Raw genomic sequence first — 17,276 nt, 5'->3', positions numbered from 1 at the left:
ATTAACGCCAAAAAAAAAAGACTAAACAAATGGACGAAAAGAAGTATAAACTAATTTGCGTACGCAAAGGAAAAACAAATTACGCAAGAACGAATAATAGAAAAAATGTTACACTTGGATCTTACAAACATATTTATTTTTTTAAACTTGACGAAATTCTTTCCGAAAGAACTCGAATGATTTAGGGCTGTAAATACGGTAAGATCTTCCATAAACTGAACAATTTTTGAGCGAGTAAATGGTAGTTAAAATAGAGGTGATACAAATTAAATAGAAATGCCTCACCGAAACATTTTCATTTCCATAACGATGAAGGTGATTTAAAAGGCTTCCAAACAAACTTTGAAACATCTTTTTTTACAAGTATCTGTCACAATCTGACACCTGTCAATTAGAGAGCGCATAAGAAAAAAAAAAGCGCAAGAACCTTTGAAAAACAACGGAACTAGTTTGGCAAAGACTGTCACGACAATGTTTTCTTCAAAAACAGTCAATGATCTAACGGAAAGTATTATTCTCTCTCATCGACGATTCATTCATGTACGAAGATTTACCTCTGTTCATTTCAAGTAAACGGCGAGGAAAGTAATTGTGAGTAAATTCAAATTTTTTATTTTGAAGTTGTGAGAGTTTGTTCGTTTGTTTGCTGCAATGGTGTGGGTAAATCTGGTCTTTCCTCCACAAAAACTAAATTCGAATGGCACCCTCCGATGAAACACACGGGGATTCAAGCGGCCTTTTCTCATTAATTTTCCTTCAGTTTCTGTTGTGCAATTTACAGTACAAATGTCCAAATTTAACGGACTTGGAAAGACTCACCGAGAGCGTATATTTGTTGTATAACTTAAATTAAAACGTCGCTCGCTCTTTCACTACGAACAAATTGTTTGAGAAAATTCAGATATTAAATGAATGAAAGTTCCATCGTTCAGTTTAACTGTAACCAAATACTTCACGTTTTAAGTGATTTCAGAGAGAGGAAAGAGAGGATTCATAAGTTGCTTATAGGCTTGAGGTAGTGACCTACGTGTTTGCTTAAAAATACTCCCCAGCCGGAAAAACGAGATATATTTATGAAAAATGGCAACGAAAGTTGGAATGTACTCGGCGACTCACGGAAGCGTTACCGTGGCTCGTGAGGGGAGATAGGAAAATACTGACCGGGTAAAGAACCAATCAGATTGCAGGATTCGTTACCGTGCCCTCTCAAAAAAATAATATCTTAGTATGTCTCCATTTAAAGACAAATGTCAACCTCCGTGAGGCGTTAAGCTGACAGAACTGGCTTTCCTCTCACGAGTTATTCCTAATCCCGTTTCTCTCGCGGAGTAGAGTTCACCCAAATTTCAATCTCAATTAAGGCAAATAATTTATCCAGTTCACGATGAGTAAGAACCTAAAGTTTATATATCCGAGCTACCACTTTGAAAAAATCTTCATCCAACAACAAGCGTGTAACAGTATGACTGTGCAAGCTACTTCCCAACCCTCCCAACCCTCCCCCCCTCCCCTGCATAACTTAATCCTCCCCACCAAGGCCTTAGAAATGAAATTCATTTCATTAATAAAAATTGTCTTTAAGTGATGGCCTTAATATGGCAACAAGCAGCAGTTCCGTTTGAGAAAGCGTAACTGAAGTTAATGTTTTGATAAGACTTATATTAAGGCCCAGCCAGCATAACAGGCGTAATTTTTTTTACGTTTTTCAGGCGAACGGAGGCGAACGCGAGGCGAGCGCGAAGTGTTAGTCACGTTCGAGGAGAGAAGCATAGAGAAAAATAACGCCCGTACGCATACTATTGTTCAAGATCTTCCGCCCCTTCATACACCTCCAATCAACAACTAATCCCAAGAGCTGACTTTTAACGCCTGTGTGTTATTTCATTGGATCTCTGTAAATTTCTCGTCTTCAGCAAGCATAAATGTTTGTAATTTCTGTCCGCCTGGGTCGAAGTATAAATTGTTTGCAGGTGGGGTTTTGACAATTTGTCATCATTTAGAAAGGAAACCATTTTTCCAAAACGCAAACGTGTTCTTTAGTTAAGCTAATGGCTCGATCTCTTGATTCCCTCGTTCCTCGCCTTCCTTTCGTTTAACAAAATACTATTTCCTCATTTGTGTTCCCCAAAAAGAATAACATGGCTACACAGCTAACCTTTCTCCCAGAGTTCTGTGATCCTTTCCTCCTGGTGCATCCTGACTATGGCACCCGCCACCCAAGCGGGTGGTTAATACACACAGTCATATTTCTGCCCGGCATTGACATATGAAAACCGCAGGAGTGAAAGTTATAGAACTAAAAAAAAATAAAAGTTAAGACTAGGATCTCAATTAAAGGGCGCCTACCGAACCCTTCTGGTTATAATATGATGGTACTCTCCTCTATAGCTTGGTTATTTGTCCCAAACTCTGCGTGTCCTTACACTGGCTCGGAGAAGTTGATCAACTAATAACTCAAATCACAGGTCGAAATGAAAAAGTTTATTTTTCGCTAACCACAAGAATTGTATCAGGATAAACACAGGGTGCTGACCAAAATATCTTGAGCTGGAGAGGAAATTCTCACACTCAGCTTTTGATTCCAGAGCAACCTCCAAAAGCTTTTAAGGATGACAGTGTAGACTTAACACCGATCATTTTTTAAAACCAGCATGCCTCATCTGGTATAGGCAGTGTTTTGGCCTGGAGAAATTCAAGGTGTGACTTGATGATGGAAGACACTTTAATTTTAGAGATCTTTAATGCTGTAATGCTAATGATTACTGAACTCAACACCACGTAGAGAGGACGTTTTACAATTAATGATAAACCAAATGCATCGCAGTATTGATTAGATGATGGCAAAAAATCAATAGAAATACGCGCGTCATATTTTTTCATGCACGCCCGGAAGGTCCTGGTAGCTTGAAGGAGAAATTTTACTCCTGAAACATTATGAAAGACTCTTAGTGACGAATTTACTTTCCATGTATTTATAGACGCTTTTCCTCTTATGATAACTTGTTTTCTAGCTTATAGGACTTGTCAGCGGCAGTGGACCACTATAACAGAATCAACCAGTCTCACTGTATCTCACAATAATATACGTAGTTTTGCTGTTTAAAAGCCTGGGCGTAAATAATATACGTGGTTTTGCTGTTTAAAAGCCTGGGCGTAGATTCCCCCTCCCTCCCTCCCCCCCCCTCCCTCCCCCCCCCTCCCTCCCCCCCCCCAGAAAAAAGCAATTTTAAGCATTGAAGTTCTTACTGATAATTTTCTAAATTTTTATCGTCTTTTTGATGTAAATAATGAATTGAAATTGGGGTAAGAAGTTGCATGTGTATCACACCTAAGGTAATTAGGGTTAAGACTCGTGTGTTTGATCAAATTTTTTGCTTTCAACGTTGATTTCATCCAGGGCATCCTCATACTGTGTTACGTTATCATCCTCTTCTTCCTTAAGTTCCTCGATGTCACTGTCGTATTCAGGAGTATAGAACACTGTCTTGACCATTTCTCTTTCTCTTTCCATAATAAACTGCAGCTCATCAGGCTTGTCAGGCACCAACCAAGCAATAAATCCTGTCACAGTGTAAACTACAAACTGAAATACGAACACGAAGGCCAACCGAGCAGTTAGGACGTGCCAGTATGCTTTGGAGAAGCCATACGGGTAAGTGCTATCATGGTATCCAGGATATCTATTCACAGAGGAAACAGAACATGAAACGAAAGTTTTCTTTGTGTGTATGGCAAATACTGTAGGGTAAACATCTGCCCCAAGACTATTGTACCTCTTGAGGAGCTGAAGGAAGCTGAAAACAGCAATTAATCTAGGTTAGATCGGTCATTTCTAAGACAGATTTCATTTCAGAAAGACAGCAGCTCCAAATGAAGCTACCCTAAGTTACCATGAACCACCTACCACTCTGAACACTCTATTGCTATTGCGATGAAAGCTATTTAACTACCTGCAATGACTTCTTGTGTAGTTTAGATTTTCTGTCGGGTTGTCTGGCTGGGTTCCATTTTCCCACGAGTAGAGGGTATCCAAATCAATGGCAGCTAGTGTAAAATTAACGTATCCCTTCAGAGTGCCTCCACCTGAGGAATGACGATCAGGAGCGTACATGACTTTGTAAAGGAGTTTCGGGATAAACTCTGAAGTGAACGCAAGTATGAAGGCATTCACCAGCACTGAAGCTCTTGTCACAGCTTCCAGGACGTCGTACCAGGCCCCTATGTCCTCAACACGGGCAACATCCGGTCGGCGAAAGTGGCACAAGAACTTGATAGCGTCCAGACGGATCTCAATGATGGTGTTGATAAAGGCAAACAACGGGCCGAGTGGGAACGCAGCCACAAACATGGTCACAAAGCCATACTGTAAAACTGAAATTAGTCAAGAATGATTCAATTCTGAGATTGCCACCCTTTGCCTCAGTGAGCATACAATCTAGATGTATCAGCAGAGGCCAAAATGCATTTTATAGACTAGTTCTATGTTATCTTGAGATAACAGGGCTTCTTACAGAAGCGGCTACACGAGGTCTCCACCAAGTAGCTGTAAATGGGAAAAAAATTTCTGAAATGGATCTTTAGACTGTAACAGTAAAGTTGGTGTCGATATTAGCGAATCACGATGCGCAAGTCTACCAACGAGAGAAAGACCGAATATTATATTCAAATACACATCAATTTATTATGCAATATATATATATATATCTATTGTCATCGTTATTATGACTATGATCATCATCATCATCATCATCATTATTATTATTATTCTCATGATTTGAATTTTTCAATGTTCCATTTGAGTTACAAATTTGCTTCACTTGATCATGAACTTGGCCTTACAACGGCTTTTGAAAATTCAGCTGAGTTGAAAAGATATCAATTTCCACAATATTTAAAATTCTTACCAATTTCTAAGTACTCCCAGAACATGTAATGCTTTTCACATGCAGTTAGATCGTAGTCGCTTTCGTACTGAGGACAGTCATCTGGATTCTCTTTGTTATGCCGATTCTTCAACAGACTCAAATATCTAAAACCAAATGAGAGCATGCGCACTTAGAATAGGCTGTTAGGTTTGAAACTGTGCTAACGAAAGAAATAAACAAATTCCGAAAAGATTCAAGCTCTCTAAAAGAACGTCCTTGGTACTTACGGCATCGCCATTTCAAATATATTGAAGAAAATCTGCTTTCCCACCATGATTATAAAAAGTTGAACAGCAAGTTCCAAAAAGCATCCCTGCTCGCTACAGCCGTCTAATCGATACTTGCTCATCAGCCTCCTGTATTTTCCAGGAGATCCCACAATAAGGTTTGATTTAAAGAAAGCAATATAAAATAAGGCTGAATAGTTGTTGACGAACTGGAAAGAAGACATTTTCCATGTGAAACTGTCCTTGTAAGCGCTTTCTGTGGGTGGGTTTTCCCAGTCAGTTAGCCAAATTGCCAGCTTCTCGTACACTTTGGACAAAAACATTATAAAAACAAGATTGATAAGCGCAGCCGTTGCCGCCGTGATGATACGAGCACGTTTTTGAACATTGTTGTCCCTGCTACCACTCAGTACAGCAAACATGGCGGCACGGTATACCACTACGCCAACTGCAGCTCCAAGAACTAGAAGAATCATGAAAGCTACCACAGCAAAGACTGTGCCATATCTTCGGTACGTCTTAACCTTGGAAACTAAAGGTTCTATTTTTCCGGTCTCTGGGTTACGTTTAAAGAGAAACATTTGCAACTGTTCTTTTGGTAAACTTTTCCTGTATTCAGGACGAAATTGTTCTTCTTCTTCCTCAAACTCAGAGGTGTGCCATTCTTGAGCGAGGGATGCTTGGCGACGTTTCCAAAACTCAAGGAATAGCGTGGCCCAGATGGCCACAACAAAAGCAAGGAACACAGTTCCATCGTTGTCAAGCAGATGCGTTGTGTAAGCATACATGCAGACGTCGGGAGCTAGATTCCAAAAGCTGCACTGTTTGTCACACAATGGACACATATACCAACGACCTCTGTTTTTCTCGTCGCAAAGATCTTGAACAGGGATGTAGGAGCCTGCTGAAATAACACCAGCGATGAATACCAGCAAGCCAACAATGGCAAGAGGAAACAACATGGCGGTGTAAAATCCGAGCCAGGCAAAATAGAGGCCGACTTCGTGTCCGAAGTAATCCTTGATGGCATCATAAGGTTGATGCTTGAAGAATCTGCCAAATCTTGCCCAGTCTGCTTTCAGCTTCTGTCGATCATTTGTTGCAGCTTCTCCTTCTTCCTGCGAATCTGGGCCATCATGAAGTGAATACGCTGCGAGGTAAACCTGATCCAGAAGAAGCCTTTGTAGCCCGACCCCGTCCGGTCCTCTCGCAAACCGGGCATTTTGAAGCAAGTGTTGGACGATGTAGTGGCGATCCAAGACTTTAAAAAAGCTCTCTTTGTCCTCGTTGTTCACATACTCGCTCAAGTGGTCTTCTAGAAAGGGAGCCATGTAAAAGCTCGGCTTTTCGCCTAGGGTGGAATCATGAAGGACAAAAGGATTTTTGCTCTGCAGCTTTTCGAACAATTTGTGACCAATTATATTCTCTATCCATGAAGAAAATACCGCGTCATTGGGTCGAAGAGGAACCTTTAATCTCATCCGCTCAGCACTCTGTGCCAACACATTCCAAGGCGCATGGATCAGCACAAAAGTACGTTCTATTTCTGGATCCTGCATAATGCATGAAAAGTAAATTCAAAATTTTACATGAACATTGATGATATAAACAAGAGCTAATCGAATTTAAACTGGAAAAGGAGAGAATGTGCGGCTGTATTATAAAACATTTCATCGCTGTCCCTTCCCCCGACAGAGTCTCTTCTAACGGCAACGTAATTCACACAGATGGTTACTTTTCATGTAGCTAACGTAAGTAGTTCCTACTCTTAGCGTGTCGAGGCGATGGTACTTTTACCGCAAAGCTTTACAGGGTAAATATTTTTATTCAAGGCTTTAGTGAGTACTTTCAACCATTACCCTGCAATTAATATTGAGATTCTTCTATTCGTTTGAGTTTATAAATCAGATTAAAGAATGTTAAAAGATCGATAAAATTCTAGGCGGCTATTGTTAGCTATGAAAACTTGGAGAATGAAAATTTACTGAAAAGCTCTGCGAATAATGCAAATTAAAACATGACCTTATAAGCCTCTAAATAAACATTGAATGTGATAAAATGAAATAGCAATAATAGAATTTCTAATCTATAATTATTTACCTCCCCGATGATCACAGTCTTACGCTGCAGATCTAACCCTAGTTTATTTTCAAGGCATTTTTCAAATGAATATCGCCATGCAACAAGTTTCCTTTGTTTTGCGAGAGCATCATCATCCATTCCACTGACATCCTTTGGAGTTTCGTAAACCAAAACGTAATCAACATGCTTTTCGTAGGTTTTATTTCTCTTGTGTAGTTCGCTTGGATCGTCTTCAAGGGATACTTGCGATTTTTCATTCAACTCTATCTGGATGTTATCGATTCGGTCCAATCTCGCATAGGATCCCCTTTCCATATCAATTTTATATTTCCAGCTTTGCAACGGTGGCCAGGTGATGACAGATGCGATTAAATTAAGGAATTCTTGTTTGAGAAATACGTTGGCAGGATGTGTTAGGTTCAATGTCCTTTTAAAGCAGGCGAAAATTTCAAAAGGCGTTAAGAATGGCTTCGAAATGCGAATCAGCGTTGAAAAACTCGCGCCGTTATTATTAATTCAAGCTGCTTTTATGATATTTTGGAAACACAGGGGCCCATGACAGCATTAATAATTTATTACTAGAAGTGATGCTTCTGTACTTGTAGTTAATGGAAATGTCTGCACAATTATCGTAAAGCGGCTTTGTGACAACAGTCCGATTCATCATCTCATGCGAAAGTAAAGTAATTATACTGCAGGAGCAATATTTCGACTAAGTAACTATCGGTCATAGCGAAGTATGTTAAATAGAAACAAATCGCTTTCAAAGCGGTCAAAATTTTGACAGGAGCTTGGCAAATTTTCGTCCTTTAAATGGTTTTTACTGGCTCGCTATATTTGGATGTTTTCCAACGTTTTTGGTATAGAGAAAACTCTTCATGCTCGAAAACATGAAGGTTAAACATAGATGATATGCAATGAGGAAGATAACCTTTTCAAGGAACATAGTGGTACTTTTTTTTTAAATTATCATGTGAGTCATTATTACGTTTTGGGCTGAGGAGTATTCAGAAAAAACACCTGTAGCTGAGAATGAAGCGAGCGCTCCAGGGGGTGACGAAACAAAACAAGTTGACTCATAATTCCACCAGCAAAACTGAACAAAAACGTGGATATAGAACACCTGGTATAATAAGGAGGGCGTTGGCGGTTTAAATGACCAACTGGTACGTATAAATGGAGTAAATGATAAACCATATGAATGATTGGTAAACACTAGAGTAAAAGATGTTAGGTACACCGTACGCGTTATGATAAAATTATGATAAAGGATGATACCTATTGTGCCATGGCAAATAATTACTTCAGACAGAGTTTTGCCGAAATTGTTTCAAAAGGTTGTAATTGTTATCCTCTGGTGTTCTGCATCACATACGATTGATATCACCACAGGTGAAAAGCTTCTAAATGACATTTGTATCCAGTGGTGTACATTGGCTTGACTGAGGACCCTTATTTTCAAGAGAACTGAATTTCTTCAGGCTACCATCGGTTATTTTGTGCGGAGGCTTTGTGCAATGTAAACCCATTTCAGGTTTATGAAAAGGAATTCGAACTGGAAGACAAAAGATAAAGAAATAATGCTGTTATTCCCTTAGGAAATTAATAATTATGTTTCTTTTCACCCTGCAGTTGAACGATACTTTTATTACCTGTGATAAGAGGTCTGATAAATAGGGACAGCTTTACCGCTGTCTAATCCTTTTGGGACGGAAAGATTTAAAATGTCCGCAATAATATAGGAAATTTCATTTCAAAGGTTTTCCTCGAACTTATGTGTGAGAATCAGAGGCTGCTTGTGAAAGTATCTTGCGACAAAGTTTTCTGTCAACTTAAAAGGGAGAAAATGAAGCAATTATCGAGAACGCTATCACAAACCCTAAGGGTTTTTTAATTCTCATCTTAGATGAAAATGATCATTTGTAACTTTGCAGGCGATGAATTGAAGATTCAATTGTAGTTTATTGCAATCTCACGCTGGGTCTTTTACAGAGAAAAAAAAACACTTTACAACCAATGATGCTTTTCGTTCTTAACATTTAACTCTAGAGCACCAAGCGAAATAATCAAACACTTTTCTAGATTAAGGTTATCAGTAACGGTTTCTCAACTAAACCACTGTTTATATAACAGGGAGTTGAGTATGTTGAAACTGCTGGGAATAATCAGCACGGAGAGCCAAAATATAAATGCAAGATTCGAAAATATCGAATTAGTTTGAGATATGGTACTTGCTCTGAAATGCAATAGAACATGAAATGAGCATTCTTACGTCTCAAAATTTAGAAGGGTCAAAACCGCGAAAATTGCTTATTATATAAAAATAATTCAATCTTTTACCAAAAGGAAATTGTGAAGTACAAGATATTCCTACATGTTCAGAACACATTGCACGCAAGTAAATTTTCACTAAGCTATGAGCCAACTAATATGAAAAGGTTTATCTACGTAGAAAAATTCAAAGCCCTTGAAAACAATTGAAAAATGGGCATTTGAAATGGCGACAATGAGAAAACATTTCGTGTATTCCTCATTTAGCTGAAAGAATAATTTTTTTAAGATCTGAAATTTCCCTTTTATATTTGTGGTTCGTAATGGTCAGTTATGTAGTCTACTTCTACAGTTGTTTTGAAATTATGTCAAATATTGATCTCATTACAGCATCTCATTATCCAGGGGTACGTGATGGTCACCATTGCTTTCATCAATATCATACTTCTTTCTAAACGCCAACTTCGTCAAATGCTGTTCTCGTTTGGCCTTCAAATCCAGATCCTTTGGAACATCAGGTACCAAGTAGGCGATGAAACTTGTGATGAGGTACACAGAGAACTGGAACACAAACACGAAAGCGAGGCGCGCAGCTATCACGTGCCAGTATTGCTTGTTCTGTTTGTAAGGTGGAGTCGATGCAAAATAGCCATGATATCTAAGACATAGAAATAAAGAATCACTTAAGTCGTAGATAGGCAATGTGATGTAATATCTGGAAGAACTTGAAAACCCGTTCTCAAACTCATTAAGACACGCCAATTTCGTCACGTGCATTCCGGTGAAACACCGAAACGACGTGCTGTCTTTAAGTTTCATATAATATCAAACCCTTGAGTTTGATAAAGCATCAAACTCTAGTGAACTCATTTCTTAATATGAATATTAATAACGCGTATTTGAATACTTAAAACAAAGACACCAACATGAGCAAACAACCTTGTGATCACATTGTTCACAGACAAATCACCATAACAATACAGTTTTTCGTAACAACAAACTTGCTGACAACATGTTCGTGAATATGTCCATTTTCTTTTTTTCCTGAGGCGCAGTTAAGAAGCTATTTCAAAAACTCGTGCATCGGGTTTTATCAGGGTTCCCAAACACTCGAAAAAAATAAGAGCATCATCACTTTCATCAGTTTTCTCGTGTTTGGAAACCCTGATGAAACCCTCGCACTCGTTTTTGAAATAGTACGTAAATGATTCACCCGGGGCTAGAACCCAGTCCTCTTACAGTAAGCACAAGAACACAACATGTCACGTCAAGTTTTGCAGAAAATGATGAAAAGATACGTTTGCATGTTATAAGGAAAAAAGGGACCCCTCGATATCATTTAGAAAAACAACAGAAATTGGAAAAAAAAATGGAAACAAGGAAAGTAATTTAAAACAACGTAGTTACCTGCAAGTGGTTTTTTCATAATTAAGATTTTCATAAATATTTTCTGGTTCTGTTCCAGGTTCTAACTCGAACAGGTAGGAGACATTAATAGACGCCAAAGAGTTCTCTATGTATCCATCCAAGGTACCTCCTCCTGTAGAGTTGCGGTCTTGAGCATACTTCATTTTGTAAAGAAGCTTTGGGATGTACTCTGATGTAAAGGCTAGCACAAAGGCATTTACCAGGACTGAAATTTTTGTCACACCCTCAAGGATTCGGAACCAGGCTCCGATATCTTCAGCACGTGCAGCGTCTGGCCTCCTAAACTGCGATACAAAGTTGATGGCGTCTACACGGATTTCAGCTATAGCAGTAAGGAGGGCAAAGAAAGGACCAAGAGGAAATGCAGCCACGAACATGGTCACAAATCCATACTGTAAAACTGCAAGTCGAATAACATGTATATATTAGACGGTATATAGAACGAACGTTACGTGTCCGAACATGGGCATCTTTTCAATGTGTTCGCTGAGAGAAAAAAAGATATCGTAATCTTGATGACGCTCACCTGTTCCTCCCTTTTAGTCACTGTTGATCTAGGATTGATTTCGATCAAAGCACCACGTAGTTTATAGAGTTACACAATTTGGACTAATAAATAATTTAAAAATATCGCCTAATTTTTGTTTGTAAGAGGTTTCCAAGAAATGTTGAATTACGTAAGGTCTGTAGAAAACAATCCAAATTGCGATATATTGTAGAACGGCGGATGAAGCTTCCAATGTGAAATTGTCACTGAATCACAAAAATATTACAGCTTACCAACTTCGAGATACTCCCAAAACATGTAGTGGTCTCCTTGAGGACTCAGATCAAAGTCAAGCTGGTACTGTGGTTGGTCTTTGTCAGTTTCTTTGCGCCTCTTCAACCAGTACATGACATATCTGTGAAGAAATTACGATAACTTATCACTAAGCATTGCAATTGAAAGCTGCTGGTAAGCAAGGCAAAAAACTAAGTCAAAGTAATTGTAAAATCAAGAGAATGTGTGAAGCTGATAACACAAAATTACCTATACTGGCAGAGTGCAGTAACGTTTTCCACTTGAAAAAGAAGAAGATACCCAAATTTTTACATTTTTCAAGATTGTTGTGAGACATAACTCTAACTCTTCAAGAACACAGTTTTAGATGTGATATCGTATTCTCAGGTCGTTGAGAGAGAGGTTACTCATTTATTGGGTGTTTTTTAGCGACCTATTTTGTTACTTACGGTATAACAACTTCAGTGACGTTGCCAATAATCTGCTGCCCGACCATGATGATGAGAAGCTGGACACAAAGCTCTAAGAAGCATCCTTGTTCGCTGCAGCCATCCAATCGGAATCGACCGCCTATGCGCTTGTACCTGCCAGGGGTTCCAACCACTAGCCCTGACTTGAAAAAGGCGATGTAAAAGATTGAAGCATATGTATTCACAAATTGGAATAAGTACATTTTCCAAGTAAAGCTGTCTTCGTAGTCGGTCCGCGTAGGTGGGTTCTCCCAGTCAGTCAACCAGACGGCCAATTTGCTGTAAGCGAACTTCAAGAGGTTGATTGCGAGAAGATTGAGGAGAGCTGCAGTTGCTGAGGTAATAATCCTGGCACGTGTTTGGATGTTTTTTTCTTTGTTTCCACTTAAGGAAGCAAAAACTGCAGCTCGATAAACGACTACACCAACCACAGCAGCGATGACAAGGAAAATCATGAAGATGATAATGCTGAAAACCCCACCATACCGCCTATATAGAGTTAACTTGGGTACGTACGGCTCCATCTTTCCAGTGGCTTCATTTTTCTTCAGGGTAGTTACGGTTGAAGAGTACTCAGGACGGAGAGGTTCTTCTTCTTCTTCAAAGTCATCTGTGTGCCACTCTTGAGCAAGACTAGCCTGCCGACGCTTCCAGAACTCGAGGAACAGCGTCGCCCAGACAGACGCGATCAGAGCCAAGCCAACTGTCCAATCATTGTCAAAGAAATGTGTGACGTAGGCATAGAGGCAGGTGGACGAGGCTAAATCCCAGTAGCTACACTGCGTGTCGCACAGTGGGCACATATACCAGGTTGCGTTGTTTCTCCCACCGCAGACATCTTGAACGGGAATGTGAGAGCCCGCGGAGACAATTCCATACAGAAACACGACAAGACCAATGATGGCGAGAGGTACTAGCATTGCCGTGTAAAATCCAAGCCAAGCAAAGTACAGAGCGATTTCACTGCCAAAGTAATCCTTGATTGCTCCATACGGCTGGAATTTATAAAACCTTCCAAATCTGGCCCAGTCTCGATGCAATCGCTGTCGATTATTTGAAGGCTCCTCATCAGATTCAAGAGCAACGGGACCATCATGAAGTGGGTATCCTGCCACGTATGCACCTTCATAAATCATTCTTCTGAGCCCAACACCATGTCGACCTTCTGCAAAGCGAGCATTGAAGCAAATTTGCTGCACAATGTATATGCGGTCAATGTTGTCGAAGAACTCCGCCTTGTTGTGGTGATTGACAAACTTGGTAACCTCAGCTTCCTTGAAGTTAGCCATGAAGAAGCTGCTTTTTTCTTCCAAAGTAGAATCTTGCACAATCAAGGGATTTCTCCGACGCAGTGACTGCATTCTTTCGCTTCCGATTGTCTTCTCCATCCATGATTTGAACACAATGTCGTTTTCTTGAAATGGAACTTTGAGACGCATCGCCTCCGCTTTTTTAGCCAATACGGGCCACGGAGCATGAATAAGGACAAAGTGTCGCTTGACTTCAGGATCCTGGTAGAAAAAACATACATAAGATTTAATTTAAAGAAGTTTCGATCAACAGATGCTACGTTCAGAAACGTAACAAAGCTCTTTTCAATAAATCGCTCGCTTTTAAACTAGTCTGGGGATAAAAGATTTTTGCCTGCCCTAAATCAACCTAGGTCCAAGCGTATTTGATAAAAGTTAAATTTGTTCAATTTATTGGCTAACTCTATATTTAATTTTTGGACGATTTTAATGACACACGAACACATGTTTGTTTGAACGCTTACTGGTAGTGTTCAGTATATAAACTTTAAAAAGGTGGGCGAGATTTATCTCAATAAGGCAATAATTGAGAGTCATATGATATTTGAAGATGATGGCAATTGTATATTGTTACGTAATTAACTGCTCAGTTTTCCATAACTCGTGATCGTGCCCCTTCAATGAAGATGGAAGGAAACTCTCAGCAAGCAGCAAGAGCTTTTTTAACTTTTCTAACTTCCTTTTGATAAAATTTAGCAATTTTAGCATTTCGTGAAGTACATTTTACGCCCCTATTGGCCTCTACCATTATACGTTTCGAGTCTGGCATTAACTGAACTTGCTCCGAAGGGTTTATGAGAAAGACAATGAAATATTAGCATTAGATCAATGATATTATTGTGTGAAGCTTGACAATATTGATCATTACGATAAAGCTTGCAGTTTTGTTTTTTTCTCAAGGTAATTTCAAGCAACATATATAATTGAAAAGCATCATCTTTTCCACCATTATCATGCGTGTTCAAACAAAGCAAGAAGGAGAATTGGCAATTCATGATGAATTACAGAGCTCGGCAAACTATGAGAAAAACAACCAGCGAGGGTAGCCCCACCTGTGCAAAGACGATCTCATCGTATTCTATGTTAAGCCCTTCTTTCCTTAAGCAATCTTCAAAAGCTTTCCGTTGATATTGCTTACTGTCATTTGAATGAGCTTGGTCCTTTTGATTTGTTTCATAAACTAACACGTAGTCGATGCGCTTTGCTGGCTGTGCATCGTCGCTGAAATATACTCCTTTCGGCAATCTTCGATCTGAATCCTCCCTTAATTCTAGCTGTGTATTGTCATTTTTATCCTCTTCATCTTGGCTTAATCTGGAATAGCCGTTTAATCCATTTTTCATCTTGGGTTCCCTGTATTTCGGTAAGCTCTTCAGTAAAGCGTCAGTTTGGCTTAGAGAATAAATGGGCGTGATAAACTTATGCTTCTCGGCTCATTGCTTTCATCGTAAGGTAAGATTTTGTATAAGAAATCAGGCACGGGTGCTTTGTTTCCTTAAAAAGATTTCGCATCATTGAACACATTGTAATGAGCTAAGCTATATCACTCACGCGTTAAAAGTTGAGTTTTGAACTTTCTAGGGTTTTTGAAATTTCAAAGACAGTTGTTTTGAACATGTCAGTTCTCGCGATCGATGTGCGTCGATGACGTTTCTCCCGCAGAATGTACGCAGTTATACCTACTCAAAGTTCTCTGCTGCTCTACCACGGCCTATGCATAGTGCGTAGTACGCCTAACAAGTGAATTTTAATTTTCAAACTCAAAATATATCAACTTTTGCCCTAGCTACGTTTAACAGCAATCAGGAGCATAATGTTTTCATAATGTTTTAAAGAAAGGTGCTGTTCTAACAAGCGGACTCTGCATGCTGCACACTGACCTATCATTTCGTCACTGTGCTTACAACTAAGGCAAGAAAACTACAGCGAATAATAATAACTCACTGGGAAAGTTAAATAGTGCTTTTGTGTGGCAGTCAGTCGTTTTCCTAGGAGAAAATGCTCTAAATATGTTTAAATTAAAATATAAGGTTGATTCAAATCGAGGAGAAGAGTGAAAGTCGTTGTCTATAGTGACCAAAACTTTACTTCAAAAATGTCAAATTATGGCTAGTAGCTTCTTAAAGGTATATCATTCAATTTTGGAAGATAAGTAAATTTTCAAATTACTAAGTAATTGTTACAAGATGGAAATAGAATTGCTTTAGTCCTTTTAATTTTCAGTTTCAGTATTAATGGCGATTGAATCCGGGAAGGTAAAATACTCTTCATTTACATTTTCTGTTTACATCCAGCGGTGAATGCTAATTTAGCTAGGGTCGTGTATTCCCTGAAGGATTTTCCACTATGAAGGACAAACAGAAAATAAACCCCTAGGAGAATGAAGTCCACAATATGAAGCACGTACCCCAGTTTGCGAAAATCGATCGCAATGATTTTCCGAACGCTTTCATCGCTCAGTCTTTTAGATAACAGATCAAGTTGGATGCTTTTGAAAGTCAAATGATTTTATCTTTATCTTTCTTTGTAAACAGCAATCGACGGTAAAATATTCCGATTTGTTCTGAATTCAATTTTTTTCACTGCTAAAGGCAAAACATTAAGAACAACCCTCGCCAAATTTTAGATGAAATATTCAGAAAGAGCTCGAAAGAATTCTAGCTATTATTAAAATTACACGCTCGATTTAGCAATCATAGGAGCGGAATATTTATCTTCTCGCAGAATATTCGTGAATTCTCGACGAAGAGATTGTTTATCCACAAATCTAGAGTTAATATATTGCCAAGCGTGTTACCAAGCACAACCAAAATTGATTTTCAAGAATTTCATTCAAGAGGGTTAATTCTGTTATAAAATTATGTTTTGCTGCTTGATTAAACTCACTCCAACCCTTACGTGTGAAGAATGACACTGAGTTGACCGATGGAATTCTGAAATAACCTCAGAAATCTAGTGAATTCAACGCTTTTCTTTAACTTTCCCGTACGGAATAAGAGATAACACTTCATATTTTGCAAACAAAATAAATAAATAAAGGCACTCATTCGAAAAACTTCTTTGCAAAGAGTTTGAAAGTACTTCTGTAATAGAGCGGTAGTCAGACTAACTACACTGAGTTTGTTTTGGCTACGCTTCAAATGTACGCAATGAATCTGCTAGGTCATCACTAACCTGAGATGATATACACTCTGACCGTTCTAGGATTAACCCAGCGTTTGCAAGACTTTCTTCATATGCCCTTCTCATTTCCTCATGTTTATTGGCTTCTTCCTTGGCTTCTTCATCTTTATTTTCTTTCTCCTCGCAACGCTCGTATACAAGGACATAGTCGATTTTCTTTCTCGATCCTGCGTCGTCCAAATACAATCCCTTCGTCTCTGTCTGTTTGGAGTGGAAAGATGGCTCCACCATATTAAGAAGAATGTCACCATCTTCGGTGGTTTTCGTGTAGGCGACAGGTTTCGCCATGAGAGCTCGATTTTTGGCGTAACTCTCCAGTGGCGTTGACAGAAACGACGAGTTCGCTGAACTTTGCAATGGGTGTGACAGAGGGCGAACATATTTGCATAAAATACAAATTAGATGTAATTGGCTTGCAAATATAATGTATCGCGCGTGTTGTTAAAACTCCAGGTGCTTTATATCTCTTCCATGAATACTGTCATTTTTCGGCGAAAAATCGAAAAAAATAAAGGAGAAAAACTAAAGAGCACATTTTTAACAGAAATTGTAGCGCGCAACGAAATTATGAATGTATGTCAAAATATTATGCTCCTTTT

At 39.0% G+C, this 17,276-nt stretch overlaps 2 protein-coding genes across 3 annotated transcripts; both read right to left on the bottom strand.

Moving 5' to 3' along the window:
- Positions 1-3,211: 3,211 nt before the first annotated feature.
- On the bottom strand, positions 3,212-8,453 carry LOC113666740 (anoctamin-4). The gene is made up of 5 exons (XM_027182528.2): positions 7,253-8,453; positions 5,153-6,705; positions 4,905-5,029; positions 3,951-4,371; positions 3,212-3,680 (listed from the first exon to the last, which is right to left on the bottom strand). Exons 1-5 carry the CDS (start codon positions 7,547-7,549, stop codon positions 3,344-3,346), a joined length of 2,733 nt encoding a protein of 910 aa, XP_027038329.2. The 5' UTR covers positions 7,550-8,453; the 3' UTR covers positions 3,212-3,343.
- Positions 8,454-9,176: 723 nt separating this feature from the next.
- LOC113666695 (anoctamin-3) lies at positions 9,177-17,198 on the bottom strand. 2 transcript variants are annotated; one of them, XM_027182491.2, is made up of 5 exons: positions 16,669-17,198; positions 12,164-13,695; positions 11,714-11,835; positions 10,913-11,333; positions 9,177-10,163 (listed from the first exon to the last, which is right to left on the bottom strand). In XM_027182491.2, exons 1-5 carry the CDS (start codon positions 16,963-16,965, stop codon positions 9,890-9,892), a joined length of 2,646 nt encoding a protein of 881 aa, XP_027038292.2. In that variant the 5' UTR covers positions 16,966-17,198; the 3' UTR covers positions 9,177-9,889. The 2 variants fall into 2 exon arrangements, with proteins under 2 accessions (XP_027038292.2, XP_089041536.1); XM_089185410.1 differs by lacking the exon at positions 16,669-17,198 and adding an exon at positions 14,547-14,991.
- Positions 17,199-17,276: the final 78 nt, after the last annotated feature.

The sequence above is a fragment of the Pocillopora damicornis genome, chromosome 10, assembly GCF_964200805.1.
Source record: "Pocillopora damicornis chromosome 10, jaPocDami1.2, whole genome shotgun sequence".
Classification (NCBI taxonomy): Eukaryota; Metazoa; Cnidaria; class Anthozoa; order Scleractinia; family Pocilloporidae; genus Pocillopora; species Pocillopora damicornis.
This window is presented reverse-complemented; position numbering and strand designations above follow the sequence as displayed.